General features: G+C 48.1%; 1 protein-coding gene across 1 annotated transcript in view; it reads left to right on the plus strand.

The window, feature by feature from the left end:
• Positions 1–726: 726 nt before the first annotated feature.
• ABHD17C (abhydrolase domain containing 17C, depalmitoylase) overlaps positions 727–19,484 on the plus strand; it is a 56,956-nt gene continuing 38,198 nt past the window's right edge. The window contains exon 1 of the mRNA XM_027957130.3: positions 727–1,473. Within this exon, the coding sequence (XP_027812931.1) occupies positions 884–1,473 (590 nt within the window). The 5' untranslated portion in view covers positions 727–883. The remainder of the gene's footprint in view (positions 1,474–19,484) is intronic.

The raw sequence follows: 19,484 nt of genomic DNA on the forward strand, positions 1-19,484 counted from the left end.
TCCCCAAGAATCTCCACGCATGTGAAAACTTGGATTTAGGGAAGGGAATTCCTGGGAGTGGGGAGAGAGAGGGCAAGAGTCCGATTCGGGAGTATACCTGCTCCCCTTCCATTGTCCCCACCCTCCACGGTCCCCGGATCGGCCCACGTGCCCCCATGCCAAACCCGGAGCGCTCCGCTGCTCCGGGCCTCTGCGCTCCCGGAAAGGCCCTGTCGGCCTCGGGTCTTGCTTCCCAGGGGGGCAAAGGTGCCCGCGTCCCCTCGCGAAACCCCTCTGGGGATCTACCCACCTGCCCCTGCATACAGGCCCTAAGCCGGGGCGCCCCCCCCCTGCTCCGGGCGCCTGGGCGTCCCGGGGAGGAGGACGCGCTTCCCAGGCCGGAGCAGGTGCCCGCGCCCCCGCGCGCGGAGCCGGGGTAGGCGGCCGGGCAGCCCCGCCCAGACGCCGGCCCGGCCCGGCCCGGGTCCCGGCGGGGGCGCGGGCCCGCGGTAACCCGGAAGGGGCGGCGGCGGCGGCGGGCGTGCGGGAGCCAGGGGGCGGGGGCGGGGCGGGGGCGGCGCGCTCCAGCCGGCATGGCCGCCGCCGCCGGCTTTGTGTGCGGCGCGCGGGCTCGGGACGCCCGCGCCTCTCCCGGCCCGCGGGGCCGCTGCTGACCCGCCCCGGCTCCAGCGCCGCGCCCGCCGGGCCGGCCCCGCCTCCCCCTTGCGCCTCCCCGCCCCCTCCCCCAGCCGCCGGGCGGGCGGGCCGCAGCCGCCCTCCGCTCGCCCGCTCCGCGCCGCGCGCCCGCCCGCCCTCGCTCCCCAGCCGGCCTGCCTGCCTGCCTGCCTGCCTGCCTGCCTGCCTGCCGTGCCGGCGGCGGCGGCGGCGCGCTCCAGCCGCCCCGATGCCCGAGCCAGGCCCCAGGATGAACGGCTTCTCGCTGGGCGAGCTGTGCTGGCTCTTCTGCTGCCCGCCCTGCCCGAGCCGCATCGCCGCCAAGCTGGCCTTCCTGCCGCCCGAGCCCACCTACACGGTGCTGGCGCCGGAGCAGCGCGGCCCCGGCGCGCCCGCTCCGGCCTCGGCCGCTTCCGCCTCCTCCGCCTCCGCCGCGGCCCAGCCGGCGCCGCAGCAGCCGGAGGAGGGGGGCGCGGGGCCCGGCGCGTGCAGCCTGCACCTGAGCGAGCGCGCCGACTGGCAGTACTCGCAGCGCGAGCTGGACGCCGTCGAGGTCTTCTTCTCGCGCACCGCCCGGGACAACCGGCTAGGCTGCATGTTCGTGCGCTGCGCGCCCTCCAGCCGCTACACGCTGCTCTTCTCGCACGGCAACGCGGTGGACCTGGGCCAGATGTGCAGCTTCTACATCGGCCTGGGCTCGCGCATCAACTGCAACATCTTCTCCTACGACTACTCCGGCTACGGCGTCAGCTCCGGCAAGCCCTCCGAGAAGAACCTCTACGCCGACATCGACGCCGCGTGGCAGGCGCTGCGCACCCGGTGAGCCCGGCGAGGATCGCCAGGCCTGGCCGGCCGCTGCTAGGGGGCCGGGCTGGCATTCCCTGGGGGCCTTTGGGGCGGCCTGAGAGGAGAGGGACCCTCCTTCGGGGCTGTGGGCGAACAGAGATCCCCCCCCCCCGACCCCGGGCACACACACACACACACCCCTCCACGGCCGTGGTGGCTTCTCTTTTCTTTTCCATCCCTGGCTTTCTTTCACCCCCTTCAAGAACCCCGCCAGCCCTCTGGTTCCTGGAGAGTTCAGATTCGCAGGATTTTGCCTGCTTTGGCACGCCTGGGTGCCCCCGATCTCTCCGGCTGGGTCTTTTGTGGTTCTGGGCACCACAAGTGGCAGTGTGGGCATGCTTAAATACGGGGCAGAGACAACTTGGTTCGCGTTGAGTTTGTGTGAGCCGGCGGCCAGAGGCTGGAGGGCCTCAGGGTGAAGTGACCTTGGGCAAGGCGCATGAGCTCAAACCTCTTGTTTCCTTCCTTGTAAAGTCAGGGGGCGCGGCGGGACGGCTTCCAAAATACGTTCCGGTTGTAAAGTGCTCAGCGGGGCCACGTCTGGGCGGCCTTGGAGGGAGCTGGAAGGTTGGGTGGTGTGAAGTTGGACTTCTGGGGCTGAGTAGCTGGCAAGGCGGTCAGGAAGTTTAGCTGGTGGTGGTGAGCCTGGAATCTTTATCAGAAACTTTAAAAAAACACAACAACAACAACCCCAAGAGGAGTTCGAATCTTGTGCTTAAAGGGCTTGGGGAATCTCTTGACCTTGAATTAGCATTCACAAGAGGAATAGGAAGTGTTTACTGAGAGAGTCTTTTATGGGCAAGGCACAAACTGGGGGCTTGGTTTTGGGGCTAGACATGGTAAGACCAGCAAACCAAACTTGAGTTTTAGTCTCTAGTTACCCAAAAGTCACGTAAGTGGGCAAGTGACGTTCACCTGTTTGTGCTTCAGTCTGGGTATCTGTGACTTCACCCCAGCCATCTAGTAGCAGGACGGTGAAAACACCTGAGGTCATGTCTTCTCTGACATCAGATTGCTTCAGATGAAGGAGCCCCCAGAATAGGTATAATTGGCACTGTTAAGCTACTGACAGGTGTAGTCTTTATCTAAAATGTGTTTGCCTGGCACTTGCAGACTGCCAACGTTAGTGATTTTTGTCCTCATTCTTGTTCATGCATATGTTCATAAATTATTCTGTGCCTTTCTGGGAAAATGGCCTATCCAACAGGAAAATACTTAGGATTTCATACGTTGCTTATTCACATTATTCTCTGCAAGTCTTGAAGGACTTCGTTTGGATGAAGCTTTCTGAAAGTGGTTTAGGCTGAGGTTGTACAATTCTTGAGACCCCATGGGCTGTAGCCCACCAGGCACCTCTGTCTATGGGAGTCTCCAGGCAAGAATACCGGAGTGAGTGGGTAGCCATTTTCTTCTCCAGAGGATCTTCCTAATCCAGGGATTACATCTTTGTCTCCTGCACTGGCAGGTGGATTCTTTACTGCTGAGCCACCAGGGAAGCCCCCGAGTCAGAATCTACAAGTAGTTAAAAAGTCACCTGTTTCAATAAAGAGTTTCACATATATGCTTGTCACACACGATCTAGTAGCTGCTGTTGGTCAAGGTATTAAAATTAAGGGTTGGCATTAGATCTTCTTAAAGTGAAACATAATCCCACCTTGAGTAGGTTATTTGGTGAAATTTCTGTAGAACACTGTTCCTATATGTAAGTGTCTAGATTAGAATGAAATCTTTTTCAGACAGGAGGCAAATCCTTTGCCCTGAATATGCAGGTGTGTCTGTGTTACAAGATACATGAGATATAATTATTTCCCGGAGACATGTGTCATATGTAATTTAATTATGGGCATGGCTTTGGGTAAGGTTAAATTTTGAATTGTGTGATGGGGTGATGTTAGTGGTAAAGAACCTGCCTGCCAGTGCAGGAGACATAAGAGATATAGGTTCAATCCCTGTGTTGCTGGAGGAGGGCGTGGTAAGCCACTCCAGTGTTCTTTCCTGGAGAATCCCATGGACAGAGGAGCCTGGTGAGCTATGGTCCATAGGGTCCCAAAGAATCAAACACAACTGAAGTAATTTAGCACACACAGACACACAGCACAAAGCTGAGCACATAGCTCACCTTTGCTCGGAATTTAGTTTTATGCCAGAACTCACATCAAGGTTGATTTACTCACCTATTAAATAGTTTAGAACGTAAAGGCTAAATGACAGTCTTAGGATTTGAAGAAACCTTACACACCTTGTGCTTTTCAAACTTTTTTGATTGTGACCCCACAAGAAGGAACACATTTTACGTTTTGCATCTAGATCCAGCACACATACACAGTTCAGTTCAGTCGCGCAGTCGTGTCCGACTCTTTGTGACCCCATGGATCGCAGCACGCCAGGCCTCCCTGTCCACCACCATCTCCCGGAGTTCACCCAAACTCTTGTCCATTAAGTCCGTGATGCCATCCAGCCATCTCATCCTCGGTTGTCCCCTTCTCCTCCTGCCCTCAATCCCTCCCAGCATCAGAGTCTTTTCCAATGAGTCAACTCTTCGCATGAAGTGGCCAAAGTATTGGAGTTTCAGCTTTAGCATCATTCCTTCCAAAGAACACCCGGGACTGATCTTCAGAATGGACTGGTTGGATGTCCTTGCAGTCCAAGGGACTCTCAAGAGTCTTCTCCAACACCACAGTTCAAACCCATCAATTCTTCTGTGCTCTATATATCTGAAGCAAATGTCTCGCAAAGCAGTAGTTTTGCCTGTGAGCACTACACATGTAGACTATGTTTTGTTTTCTTTTTCTTTTTTTAAGAAGGAAAAGAATGCAGGCTGGAAAGGACTAAGTTAATTTATCTTTTCATTTATGGACACTGTCCTTATGCACCCTCATTTGACAGAGGTTCAAGGAAGATCAAGAAGGTCTCCTGATTGCTAGTTTAGGACTGTTTCCACATTACCATGCAGTCTGATTTATCAGATTTCTCTAGAGGTGCATATACATGTCTCAGTTATTTTAGTAGGCTAGAAGTTACTTGACTCTGAAGCTAAGCAATCCTGGAACAGCCTTTCCCCTTGGTCTGCTGTCTGTAGATTTCTGTTCTACTTTGCCTGGAAGATGCCCTCTTCTCCACCCATTTATGACTGTGAGGTCATGGCCCCGGCAGCAGTACCTCCCACCACATACACCCATTGTTCTGTGGCTGATTAGCTCAGATCCCCTTTTCTTTCTTAAAATGTTACTTATTTGTTTTATTTTTGTCTGTGCTGGGTCTTTGTTGCTGTGTGGGCCTTTCTCTAGTTGTGGTGCGCGGGCTTCTCACTGTGATGGCTTCTCTTGCTGCAGCTCCTAGGCTCTTGAGCACAGGCTCAGTAGTTGTGGCACATGGGCTTAGTTGCTCCACGTCATGTGGGATCTTCCTGGATCAGAGACTGAACCAGTGTCTCCTGCATTGGCAGGCAGATTCTTTGTCAATGAGCCAGCAGGGAAGCCCCTCAGGTCCCCTTTTCTACTCCCAGTCTTCATGCCTTCCTTGGGGAACTTTCTCTTTTCTGATCCGATGAACCAGGCTGCTCAGAACTCTGATTGGAAAGCCAACCCCATCCTAAGTCATTTCCGTCTCTGCGCTTAGGTTGTTCCCCCAGGAGGACTGTAAGGCCTTCTGGTGCTCGCCTGGCCTTTTGTGTGGGTCCTTTTCCTGTGCCCCTAGTTCTCCATCCCAACTGGATCCTGGCTGGGTTCGTGAGCCCTTGGTGTTCCTGCGCAGGCGGTACTGTTCCTTCCCCTGCACTAATCACACTGTGTTGCTGTTTCTTGTTGTTTAACTGCATCTCACTGAGTTGGAAGTTCCCTGAGGGCAAAGACTTCCTGTCTTCTGTATTCCCAACAACAGGCAAAGTGCCTTAAGATAATAGGAACTCATTAAATATTTGTTTAGTGGTTTGCACGTATGGGCACCCCATAAATAAATAGATTCAAATTTTCCCAATTTTCTTAAAATAAGTTGCATCCATTTTACCTCTAGGATCTGGTATCCATAGGCATAATCATAGGCAAAGAAAGGGGTTACAATGTATTGGCTCAAAAAAAAAATTGTATTGGCTCAAGGTCTGATCCACTTTGTATCCACTATCTCTCATGCTTGCAACCTTGAAGCATCTCTGTTGAACAACAGAGTAACAGTAACCCTTTTGTATTTCTCTGCATCCTTTCTGCATGCTGATTGGCCAAAATGTTTGCTTGGGTTTTTCAAGATATTATGGAAAAATCTGAACAAACTTTTTGGCCCACGCTCTTTGCATGCTCTAGCCATGGGTCCAGTCCTTCATGGAGGACTTCAAATGCAATCACTGCTTGGTGTTTCCATAGGTAAAGGTAGCACATCCCCCTAAGTAAGTAGGCTAGTCATCTAAAGGAAGGGTTTGCGGAGGAAGTAAACTTGAAGGCAAAGAAGGTGGCTCATTGCTAGTTGGGCAAGAGGTGATTATTTTAAGCATTTGAAAAATGACTGAAATGTGTGTAGAAGAGAGGCTGGATTTGAAAGGAGGGTATAGACTGAGCTTAGAAGAAAGAAGCTGATGTTTTATACGGTTTGACTGCTATAGCAAAGTACCGTGGAGTGAGTGGCTTAAAAGCAACACAAATTTATCAGTGCTGGAGGTTGAAAGTCTTGAGATCAGGGTGTCAGCATGGTCAGGCTCTGGCAAGAACCCTTTTTCTGGTTGCCAGCTTCTCGTTATGTCCTCACAAGGTGGAAGAGCCGAGGGAGTTTTCTTAGGCTGGTTTATAAGGACTTCCCTGGGGGCTCAGTGGTGAAGAATCTGCCTGAAGTGCAGGAGACCCGGGTTCGATCCCTGCCAGGGTTGGGAAGATCCCTGGAGAAGGGAATGGCAACCAACTCTAGTATTCTTGCTTGGAGAATTCCATGGACAGAGGAGCCTGGCAGGCTACAGTCCATGGGGTCACAAAGAGTCAGACACGACTGAGGAACTAACACTTTTACTTTTCATAAGGGCACTGATCCCGTTCATATGGATTTCACCCTCCAGACCTAGTCACCTTTCAAAAGCCCCACGTCCCAAAACATCACCCTGTGGGTTAGGTTTCAACAGATAAATTTTGGGCATGGAACACGTGCTTACACTCACACATACATAGACACTGTTCAGCCTACGGGCAGTTGGTATTGGAACAGTGAGAGAGACAGTGGAGAATCTAAGCATGGTGGAGGCTTGAAGGTGGGGACATGTTTTACATTTGAGTTACTGATGCCCTTTACAAGCATGCTGTGTAGCCAAGCAATTGAGGGAGTGAATTGGAGTCACTTAGAAGTATCTGTAGAAAGGACACTATGAAAATCATTGTAACCTTATTGGAGCGCAGTGTTGTAATCTGGGTTGAGGGGAAGGGGAGTGATTAATCTGTGCAGGAAAAGCTGCCTGTTGGTTAAGGTGGGATTAAGTAGGCGGATTAAGCCTCCTCAACACACATCCTTTTTGGATGTGAGCAGCTTTAGGCTGCAGAATTGGAGCTTGTGATTCAAGAAGGAGTGAATCAAAATCAAGCTGATTTGAAGGTGTAAACCCAAACAAGCAAATAACTCAAGGAATGAGGTGTAATGTAAGTAAAGTGGGGAGAATTTTAGCTGAAACATTTTCATCTAGAGAAACAGGAAAGTAGGGGCATTTGTGAGTCAATTTGTTGTTAGTGTTTACCATCACCATCTACAGAAGTTGCTTCATGCAAAAACTGTGGAGGAGAGAGGCATTTGGTAACATTGTCAGAGAAAGCAATGCTGAGAGAGGAAGGTAAATAAGAATTTTCAGGGAATTGCCTGGTGGCTCAGTGGTCAGGACTCTGTGCTTTCACTGCAGGGGCCCAGGTTTCACCCCTGGTCATGGAACTAAGATATTGCAAGCAGAGATGCTGGGGGGAAAAAGGACTTACAGTGTCTAGGTACAAAAGTATCAGTTGCTCAGTTTTGTCCTACTCTTTGCAACCCCATGGACCAGGCTCTACTGTCCATGGAATTCTCCAGGCAAGAATACTGGAGTGGGTTGCCATTCCCTTCTCCAGGGGATCTTCCTGACCCAGGGATCGAACTTGGGGCTCCTGCGTTACAGGTGGATTCTTTACGGTCTAAACTGTGACAAGTTACAAAAGACTATTTCCCTTCACTCATTCCTTCTTTCAACGAATGAGCCATTAACCATCAAACTCACATACATTGATACTATTGTTAATGTGAAACTTTCTTTTTTGTGTGAGATGGATTAGATTTTAGAGAAACTTTAAATGTGTAGCCATGTGTTGCCCTTTTATAACTTTTCCATTTGTGATTTAAAGGATCCATATAATTGGAAAATCTCTGTCTTGGAAAGACTATAATGGATACCCTCAGGTTGTGGGATCTTGAAACGCACCTGCTACTGGTTGTGGATGTTGTTTACATTTATGAGTCAGGATGGATTTCTCTTGGGAAGAGCCAAACAGTGACTAGTTTCCCAAGCAGGTTAAAGTTAATGACCTAAGTTCTTTGTTCTCAGTTTTCTCAGAGGGAATTCTATGGTGCGATGAAAGGAAGAATGCTCCTGTTTCTACCTTAGTTTCGCTGATTAGGGACAAAGTAAACAGAATGTTCTGTGAATGGTGTGATGCGTGAATGCACAGTGGTCTTCCTAGGATGGAAATAGAATAGCAGCTTGACATTCAAGGTAGTCAGTGTGCAAATATCCCACTGATAAGAATGTAGCTCTTAAGGGCAGACCTGTTGAGACTGACACAGGTGCAGTGTGTTTCTGTGGCTCGCTGTGGCTCGCTGTGGCTCCACTGTCCTCCTCTGCTCTCTTGGACTGCACCTGGTTCTTCAGTCTGCCCTCCCCGATCCGTCATTGCTGGGTTTCTCTCTAGCACAGCCAGATTCTGAGCGGTCGCCCTAATCCCACTAAACCTCACTTTCCCATGGTTCTTTTTTCTTTCTTCTAAAATATTTACTTATTTCTTTGGCTGTGCTGGGTTTTGGCTGTGGCATGCAGGATCTTTGTTGTAACCTGTGCGATCTTAGTTCCCTGACCAGGGATCAAACCCAGGCCTCCTGTAGTGGGAACTCAGAGTCTTAGCCAGTGACCGCAGGGAATTCCCTCCGATGGTTCTGTTTTTCGAGGGGTCTTACTTTCCGCTTGTAAGCCAAGTATCAAAGATCTGACAAGTGTTTTCAGTTTCTGTGTTAATGGTCAATTACTCCTTAATGGGCTTCCTCTTCTGAGCATACTTGTTTTTATTTAGGGCAATATTGGAGGCTCAATCTTATCTAAAATTCAATCTGAAAACTCTACTGGTACAATGGAATATTCATGGAAGGGCTTCCCCGCACCCCCCTTTTTTTCCCTTGAAGTCATTTGAGTGATACTCTTCTGAGGTCACTTAGAGCAAATCCTTAACATCACTCCCAACCTTCTGCTACTGCCTGCCTTTCTGTTCCTCTCTCCAAATTAATAACTACTCTACTCATATGAGGGCTTCCCAGGTAGCTCAGTGGTAAAGAACCTGCCTGCAGTGCAGGAGACCCAGGTTCAATCCCTGGGCCAGGAAGATCCCCTGGAGAAGGAAATGTCAACCCACTCCAGTATTCTTGCCTGGGAAATCCTATGGACAGAGGAGCCTGGCAGGCTACACTCCATGGGGCCTCGAAGGAGTCAGACATGACTTAGCAACTAAACAACAACAGCTACGCATATTAATAACCCCATGTAAGACTCCAGAATGTGCCTTCAGGGATTGCACTGTTCATGGTGGTGGCAGACTTACTCTATCGGATTTTGCTTAACCTATTTTGAGGCCATAATTCTGCTCTACTTTAAGAAGCCTTGGGTACAAGAATCTGAAGTCTCAACACAGCTGTACTTAGGAGATCATTATTTGTGTATTAGAATGATTCCCCGCCCCCGCCCCCCCACCACTGCCCTGGATTGCTTTAAATAATAGGCTTGCTGATTCATAAAAACTTTAATTTGCAAAACTGAGATGAACACAAAACCTTTTGAACTAGGGAAATTAGTTTTAATTCCAACAGTCCCTCTAATCCGTGTTGTCACCTTGCACAGGGAGGCACTCCACACTCCTGAGCTTTACATTGCATACTTTTCAAAACAAGGGCTCAACTACAGTACGTTCCCTACATACGAACCTTTAAGCTGGGAACTTTCAAAGATGCGAGCATGCGTTCATCAACCCCAGGCATGAATGACCTCTCAGCTTGCCCTCCGTCTCCTATTGGTGATGACCCTTCAGTTCTACCATCTCCCACTTCCTCTCTGTCTCTCGATGCCAGCCCTCGTGTGCAGCTGTTGTGCTCTACCCCTGTACTTCCCAAAGTACTGTACTGTAAGATTTAAATGTTTTGTTTTTTGTGTTTGTGTGTGTATCATTTGTGTGAAGAGTATCATAACCCTATGACAGTACGGTACTATATAACCGATTGTGTTAGTTGGGTACCTAGGCTAACTTTGTTGGACTTAGGAATGCTTTCCAGAAATGGAGCTTGTTCATATGTAGGGGACGTGTACTGTACATGTCTTCTGAGGTGCCTTCTTTAAGGAAGGCTGTGTTTCGTGATTTTTAAGGGAGAGTACCTAATGTTTCTGAATTTGCTTCTCTTGACTACACTGAGAAACGTGGTGGACTCTGTCTCTGCAGTGAATCTCAAGCCTGACTGCATCTCAGCAGCCCTAGGTAGATATTTTTCGTGTGTCTGTGTGTGTGTATCTAGACATATGCATGTGTGTGTGTCTGTGTGTGTACATGTATGAGGGAACATGAATCCACATGTGTGTGCATGTGTGTATGCTTGCATGCAGCCTCGATTGAGTTGCACTTGCCTAGAGACTGTAGTTAAGGATTGGACTCTTTTCAACTCCATGGACTGTAGCCCACCAGGATCCTGTGTCCATGGGATTTCCCAAGCAGGAATACTGGAGGGATTGCAATTTCCTTCTCGAGCTCTTATTGACTCAGGGATCGAACCTGGGTCTCCTGCATTGCAGGCAGATTCTTTGCTGTCCCAGCCACCAGGGAAGCCCTCATTGGTTAAGACTCGAAGAAAAATGAAGTTTTTTCTAGGGAAGATTTTTTTTAATACACTTACACAGTTGGTTTTAGTCAAAGGTCTTTGATGGCCAGGAATCCACTCGTGTGGACCATGTGAGGGCACACAGCCATGCTCATACTTGCAGGATTCGTGAGCCTCATGGGGACTGAAGCTGGGGGCTCTGAAGCCATCAAGACCCTGGATTCTCACCCTCTCAGCTTCCTCTTTCTGAGCTGGCGTCTCCCATCTCCTCTCTGTGTACCTGCTCCTTCTTTCTACAACAAACCTCTTCATGCTCCTGATTGCTGCATATCACCTCACCCCCGCCCCCTTCTCCCCTCAATCTTTCCCAGCATCAGAGACATTTACATGTATAAGGGAAATCTCCATTTGTAAGGGTGTCTTCCAGGCTGCTCCTGGAAGTTGGGGGGAGGTGACCTTCATCATGAATGCAGAGCTCTCATTGGTGCAGAAGGTGATAACTTAATTTGCATTACAACCTCACCTTTGTTTTCTCTGCTTTGCCTCGTGACCTCCCAGAGAGTATCCCACCACCCTCTTCTTTTGCTTTAGCTGAAGAAGGCATTTAAGGTGAGGGCTTCCACTGTTTCAGAGCTACTTAGTTTTCCTGGGTCTTTCCCAGATACACGTGTTATTAAACTCGTTTGCTTTTCTCCTGTTAATCTTTTATCAGTTTAATTATTAGACCAGCTAAAGGAGATCAGTCCTGGGTGTTCATTGGAAGGACTGACACTGAAGCTGAAACTCCAGTACTTTGGCCACCTCATGCGAAGAGTTGCCTCATTGGAAAAGACCCTGATGCTGGGAGGGATTGAGGGCAGGAAGAGAAGGGGACGACAGAGGATGAGATGGCTGGATGGCATCACCGACTCGGTGCATATGAATTTGAGTGAACTCCGGTAGTTGGTGATGGACCGGGAGGCCTGGTGTGCTGCAATTCATGGGGTCGCAAAGTGTTGGACATGACTGAGCGGCTGAACTGAAAGAACCTAGAAAGGAAGAAGAGAAAACTTTCCTGCGCCTACAATGATAACAGTAATAATAATAACAGTGACCTTATGTCACATACTCTAGCAGTGTTTTCCACACAGTCAGAGCACAGCAGACAGGGTGTTTTTGTGGTTTAAGACTCAATGAGCATGAGTTTGAGCAAATTCCTGGAGATAGTGAAGGACAGGGAAGCCTGGTGTGCTGCAGTCCTTGGGGTCGCAAAGAGTCGGACACGACTGAACAGCAGCAACAAGATCCTTGAGAGCACTGATCACCGGATGCGCAGATGGTGCTGTAGACCACACGCTTTTGCGTAGTTGTAGTTTAGTCGCTGAGTCATGTCCAACTCTTTAGGACCCCATGGAGTACAGCACGTGGATCGCCATTTCCTTCTCCAGGGATCTTCCCCACCCAGGGATTGAACTTGGTCTCTTGTTTATCCTGCATTGCAGTCCTGTTCTTTACCACTGAGACACCAGGGGAGCTCAGACAGGACACTTAGATCAGGTGTTAAGGAAATTCCTCCCTCCCCCGTCTCCAGAGAAGTAAATAATACCCGGGTCAAGGGAGCTTGGTGTGTGTACCTATAAAAGAGCTGTAAAGGAGTGTTAGTTTTATTTGTGGCAAAGGGAAAAGAGCCTCTCTGAATTTCTTCCTCTAGGCTCGAGGACTCTTAAGTATCAAGCTCTGGCTTTGGAGCGTGGTGTGTGTTAGTATTTTAAATCAGATAGCACTTCATCTACTGAGGTGTTTATATCCCTAAAGGAGGTCTTAGAAAGAGAGGAAACCTTACCTGTAATCTAATACCTCACAATTACTTTGCCAACCCTTCCTCTGCTCTCTTCCCTCCCCCTGCTGTTTCCAGGCTTAGCTCTCAGTATCAGAACTTGCATTCTGGGTGAAACAAGATATTTCCTCTCTCTCCAGCACTCAGGACATTCTGGTTGCTCTTTATTACTGGGATGACCTTTGATAGATTGTTGTTGTTGTTCAGTCACTAAGTCTCGTCCTTCTCTGTGACCCCATGAACTGCAGCAAGCCTGGCTTCCCTGTGCTTCACCATCTCCTGGAGTTTGCTCAAACTCTTGTCCATTGAGTCAATGATGCCATCCAACCATCTCATCCTCTGTGTCCCCTTCTCCTCCGGCCCTCAATCTTTCCCAGCATCAGGGTCTTTTCCAATGGATTGGCTCTTCACATCAGGTGGCCAAAGTATTGGAGCTTCAACATCAGTCCTTCCAATGAATATTCAGGGTTGATTTCCTTTAGGATTGACTGGTTTGATCTTCATGCTGTCCAAGGGACTCTCAAGAGTCTTCTCCAGCACCATAATTCAAATGCATCAATTTTTTGGTAATCAGTCTTCTTTGTGGTCCAAGTCTCACATCCATACATGACCACTGGAAAAACCGTAGCTTTTACTATACAGACCTTTGTTGGCAAAGTGATGTCTCTGCTTTTTAATATGTTGTCTAATATCAATATATAGAGTTACCTTTATTTCCAAAAGTTGGTCTAAGGACCTGAATGCACAGATTTCCTTCTGAAATATGAATGCTCCCATGATGCCTTGTACCAGAGATCTCATATTGAGTTTTCAAGTCTCCATGAAATGGAGCTCATTGATAACTTCCACAATATTGATTTACTTCAGAGTGTTAAAACCATGGCACCATGGTGAAACTGGAAACCTGTTTCCAGAAAGCCTTGGTCATTCGCTTTCAGTGCTCAGACTAACAGTTAACTGTTGCGTGACATTGATTTGCTGGGTCACTGAGAAGAGTCAGTCACCTCAAGATTACTTGTTAACCAAGCACTGCCTAAATCCTCGGATGGAAAAGGAACACAAAGAACCTCCGATGCTGATTATTAGTTTGTTCCTTTAGTTTATGTTTTTATATCTAAATTTTTTTTTTTTCTTTTTTGGCCATGATGCTTGGCGTCTAGGATCTTAGTTCCCTGACTTGCGATCCAGCCATAGTCTCTTGCATTTGAAGTACAGAGTCTTAACCACTGGACCACCAGAGAAATCCTCAGTTTACGTTTTTAAATGGACAGTTACATTGGAGGAAAAATGCACAGCAAGCCTTTATTCAGAGTATATTCACAAAGAGGGGGTTTGCAGACAGTAATTATAACTGCTGGCTAACACCTCCATTATTATGGTTGGTAATCACATGAGAATTCTAACTTACCCAAAACTGTTCTTAGTGATTGTCGTGGACAGAACCAGACCATATGCAGTGATAATTATATTGACTGTGAAGGTCTGTGATACCAGAACAAGATTCTTATACGTTGGTTTAATTAGAGCAACTGGATTTATCCCTGTTGTCATAAATAATGCAAGGATATTTCAAGGTCTCTGAATTTTGGAATTCAGAATTTGGTTGAATTTTTGGTTGCTATGTTATTTAATGATTACTGTTGTCTTAACATTCATACCATTTAAGTATACATATATGTAAATAAAGCCATTCATGTGTTAATCATGTCTAAACATTTTATATAACAAGGCCATACAAAATAATTTTTAAACGAACCTGGAGTCATATTTAATTGGGATATATTAGTTTTTTCCTACTAAAAACATCAAGAAAATTCTAGAAAGGTATGTTAAGAACATATGAAGCTAGACTATAATTGCAAAAGAGAAAGTAAGATAGCTTGAGCTGTCGTCTAACTGCAGAGGGTTCCCCATCTCTGTCTCCTTCCCTAAAGTCCTGGGGTTCTGGCTGCTTCAGGTCTGCACCCACTGGGCAGTCCTGTGGGACCTCCGACTCATCATATTGTAATTACAGCTCTTCAGGGCTCTGACCTCTCAGCATACTTTGTTTACCTAGCTCCCAGTTGCAAAGTCCCCACTGGTTCCTTCCTCCCCATCTGTTCATCACCCACAGCTATCTGTTCTTTTTTCTCTTGCTGTCTTGCCCCTGCAGTACTTCAGATATGTGACGATGGGGGCTTGGACCAGAGCGGTAACAGCAGAGGTGGAGGGACGAGCTCAGATATGGATGTTTCTTTAAAGGCAGAAGCAGCAGTATATGCTGGTGCCTAGTGAGCAAGGAAGTGTGTGGCTGATGCCACTAGAACAGGAAACTTAGAGCTGCAGTTGATTAAGGTTGGGGGGGCACAGTGTAAGTAAGTGGTTCAGGACTGGGGGGAGGGGGAGGTCAGAGTCTAAAATTGGATCCAGTGAGTCTGAGGGGCCTATCAGACTTCTTTTTTAAAAAATAATTTTATTTATACATTTATTTTCATTTTTGGCTGTGCTGGGTCTTTGTGGCCATGTGGGCTTTTTTCTAGTTGTGGTGAGCAGGGGCTGCTCTCTAGTTGCTGTGCACAGACTTCTCTTGTTACGGAGCAGAGGCTCTAGGACCCGTGAGCTCAGTAGTTTTGGCTCCCAGGCTCTAGAGCACAGGCTCAGTAGTTGTGGCGCACAGGCTTAGTTCCTCATGGCATGTGGGATCTTCCCTGATCTGGGATGGAACACGTGTCTCCTGCATTGGCAGACAATTCTTTACCACTGAGCCACCAGGAAAGCCCCGCGCATCAGACTTCTCAGTGGAGATGAAGAGCAGACAGTAGGGTCTAAGTCCAGTTCAGAAACAAAATCTGGACTGCAGATACATTTGGGAATCGTCCCTTCAAAGAGGGAAAGCAGTTAAACCAAAAACAAACTTGGGAGAACTGGCATTGTACCTGGGGTAGCCCTGCCTCTGCCCACCTCCTTGCCAAGGTCACCTCATAACAGCCTATTTAGTCCTTTCATCTGGTTTTGCCAGGCCCCTGAACAAACCCAGCATGGGAGGGTCAGATGTTCCGGTGGGTGACTAGTCTCTCCAGGGCTTCCCTGCTGGCTCAGATGGTAAAGAATCTTCCCACAGTGCAGGGGACGTGGGTTTGATCCCACGGTCATGGGGTCGCAGAAGTCAGACATGCCTGAGCGGCTAACAGTCTCCCCAGGAGACATCACCGTGGCGTCAAGCTGTGTATGTTCTGCTTGCTTGAGTTGTGGCTCTTTGGTCACTTCCTGTCCCTGGGGAGTGATCACTGAGCTTGCCTGCCATCTCTTCTGAGGAACTGGGAGAGCAGCTTGATGGCTCCGAGCTTGCCGAGCTCCCCTAGCAGCCTGGAGGAGGCTCTGCTTGCCCCTCTGTTCTGCGGTCCTCCCGGGGGCCCATCATTACCGTCTGCTTCCGGGCTTCTCCTGGACATCTTCTGCAAACCCTGATGCTGACTCAGATGGACCTGAGTTTACACACCTTGTGTAAAATGTGAGAGTATCATAGTCACTTTAGCAGGATTAAGTATGGTGAAGATGACAGTTTTAATTTGCATAATCCCTCTGCCAATCTATTTCCATTTATTTTCTCTCTGAACTGAAAATGGAACAAAGGTTTCTTTTTTAAAATAAACATTTATTTGTTTATTTGGTTGTGTTGGTTCTTAGTTGTGGAGCTCAGGTTTCAGGGCGTGTGGCTTCAGTAGTTGCAGTACTAAGGCTCAGTTGCCCCATGGCATGTGGGATCTTAGTTCCCCGACCAGGGATCAAACCTGTGTCCCCTGCGTTGGGAGGCAGATTCTCAATCACTGGTCCACCAGGGAAGTCCTCGAGACAAAAGTTTCTTGGGGACATTTATAGACATCTTTAACTTCTAAATTCCATCCTTGTATTATTTTTGAGTCATTCTCCCATCCTCTCTTTGACTAAAGGATTGCAAGGCTAATTAATTCACACCCCAGACAACTGGAATCTAAATCTTTCAGGACTTGTCTCTTCCATGAGCACCTCTTTTCTGAAAAGTGCTGCTTGGAATAAAAGACTGTATGTTTATGGGAGAAAAACATGTCTTGACTTTTCTGTGTCTTTATCTGGTATGCCCTTGTCAGGCCAGCACAGGCTGTTCATAATCCACCCCACCCCACTCCCACTGACTGGTCTCCTCTGCACAACCTTGCCAACCAGGCAGCCAGCCCTCTCTCTGCTCCCAGAACTCTGATTATACGTCTGTTCTAGCTCTCATCACCGGGTGTTTGGTTTGTTCTGTCTGACTCCTGCAAGAATGTAATCTCCTTGGGACTTCCCTGGCAGTCCAGTGGCTAGGACTCCACACTAACCGTGCAAGGAGTGTGGGTTCCATCCCTGGTCTGGGAAATAAGATCCTGTAAGATGTGGCAAAAAAAAAGAAAGAAAGGAGGGAAGGAATGGAGGGAGGGAGGGAGAAAGGAAGAAAGAAAAGAATGCGATCTTTCTGAGGACACGGTCAGACTGACTCTTTTGCTTGCACAGAGACCCCAGTACAACACTCCTTGTGTTGTACCAAAGACCACTGAGTGTCATCAAAGCAGTGAGGAGAATGATTGGGTGCAGGAGGGGGTGATGGGTGGGCCGTGTTTTTACTGAGGCCTCTTTCTTTGCAGGTTTAAGATTCAGAGTCTTAATCTCCTTTGCTTGCACCACCAGTTATCTGTGGCTGCCCCAGCTTTCCCTGGAGAAGGGCATGGCAAGCCACTCCAGTATTCTTGCCTGGAGAATCCCATGGACAGAGCAGCCTGGTGGGCTACAGTCCTTGGGGTTGCAGAAAGTCAGACACGACTGAATGATGAACACACACAGCTTCCTGTTGAGGTCTCTCTCCTGAGTGGTGTGTGAATGTCTACCCCAGTCAGGACGGGGAGAGGGGCAACTCAGACCCTGGGGACTGAGGTCCTCCCCACAGCCCACTGTCCCCTCCTTCACATGACTGGCCCTCCTTCTGGAAGACAAAGCTGCCTGCAGGGACCACCCCAGGAAGGGTAACAAGAGTACTTTGAAGTGATGGGGGACGTTTGCCTTTCTTGTTGATGGACCAGGAGTGGATGCAAGTCTACCTGCTGTCAAAGTGCATGCCCCCAGTCCTCCACACATGTACTGATGACCAGCTTATGTTTTTAAAAGACTTGGAGAAGGTGATTGTGGCTGCTAATGTTGAGGAATATATATCTTTTTCATCTCAGCTGACAATTAAGAGAAAGCAGAATGGGAGAAAAATGTCCGTCCAATTCCGCTGACTCCCTCCCTGTTGTCTTCATTTCCGCAGGTCCTTGAGACTTCTACACCAGCTATTTTTTTCCCCCTTGCCATTTTTTAAGAAAACTTCATTATGATTGTTGCTGTTCGGTCACCAAGTTGTGTCTGACTCTTTGCCACCCCATGGACTGCAGCATTCCATGCTTCCTTGTCCTTCACTATCTCATGGAATTTGCTCAGATTCATGTCCATTGAGTCAGTGATGCCATCCAACCATCTCATCCCCTGCTGCCCTCTTCTCCTATTGTCTTCAGTCTTTCTCGGCATCAGAGTCTTTTCCAATGAGTGGGCTCTTGGTACAAGTGCCCAAAGTATTGGAGCTTCAGCGTCAGTCCTTCCAATGAATAGTCAGGGTTGATTTCCTTTAGGATTGACTAAATCAATTTGATCTCCTTGCAGTCCAAGGGACTCTCAGGAGTCTTCTCTTTATTATGATATACAAGGCAAATAAAATATTAAACACCATGTCTTTCTCACCCACCTTCAACTGCTATCAACATTCTGCCATTCTTATAGCATCTGTATACTTCAACCCACGCTCCATCTTTACTCTTTTGTCATTATTTTATAATAGGTCTCTCTCTTTTTTTTAAAGGAAAAGTCTGCGTCTTTGAAATGCACAAATCTTAGCTGTCTGCCTCCCAGTAACATCCTCGTGCTGTCTGCATTAACCTGTGATGAGCTAGCTGCAGACACGAGCTTTTTCTGGTGTGCTCTGGTATTGTACCATCTTTGAAGCATGGATTGCCATGTGAGAATAAATTTAAGGAAGGTATTAAATAGATTTGATACCAAATATTTATCAAAGGAAAGGGTTTGGAGTCTTGACCCTTGGTTTCAACACCAGTGTTGTAAAGATAGAAAAGTTGACCCCAGAATGTGTTCCATTTATCTAGAAATAGTAGGTTACAGTTAATATATATATCTTTTTCCTTTTTTGGCCACACCATGTATCTTGTGGGATCTCAGTTTTCAAATAAGAGACTGAACCCAGGCCGTGGCAGTGAAAGCCAGGAATCCTAACCACTAGGCCACTAGAGAACCCCCTAAGGTACAGTTAAAAGATCACTGATCTGGAGCTAAGAGATGGTGGCTTCTAGGCCACCATTGAGATATCCAGTTCCATGGCCTGGAAAGTCAGGTAATGTCTTTGGGCCTCACTTTTTCTCCAGTTATAAGAAGGTGGTTTGCATTAAATGACAGTTCTGGTCTAACCATCATTCCTGGGTTGTCTGTGTTGTGCTAAGCACATTTCACTCACTACATTATTTTAATCATCAACATATCTATAAGGTGGAAACTGTTATCTCCACTTGCAGAAGATCCAGATTCAGTCGCTGGGTCAGGGAGGTCCCTAGGAGAAGAAAATGGCAACCCACTCCGGTATTCTTGCCTAGAGAATCCCATGGACAGAGGAGCCTCGCAGCCTACAGTCCATGGGGTGGCAAAGAGTTGGACATGACTAAGCGACCAACACACAACAAGATTTGAAAACTGAGGACCAGCAGGCAGGAATGACTGGTCCCAGGGGCACACGAAGACACAGGTCACACAGAGACACAGGGTCACACAGGGTCACACGGAGATGAGCCAAGATTGTGGACCCCGTCATCTTGACCCTGGACCCTGGGGCTCTGGTTCAGAAATCACAGGATTCTCTATTACTCCTTTACCAAGGTGATGGGGTGGGGTGAGCATCATCCAAGATGCTCAAGACTTGTACATTGGGATGTGCAAAGGAAATACCAGAACTTATATTTCTGCTTGCTGTTTATTTATTCTTAATTTTTATTGGAGTATAGTTGCTTTACAATGTTGTATTAGTTTG

The sequence above is a fragment of the Ovis aries genome, chromosome 18 (genome assembly GCF_016772045.2).
Source record: "Ovis aries strain OAR_USU_Benz2616 breed Rambouillet chromosome 18, ARS-UI_Ramb_v3.0, whole genome shotgun sequence".
NCBI classification, from domain to species: domain Eukaryota; kingdom Metazoa; phylum Chordata; class Mammalia; order Artiodactyla; family Bovidae; genus Ovis; species Ovis aries.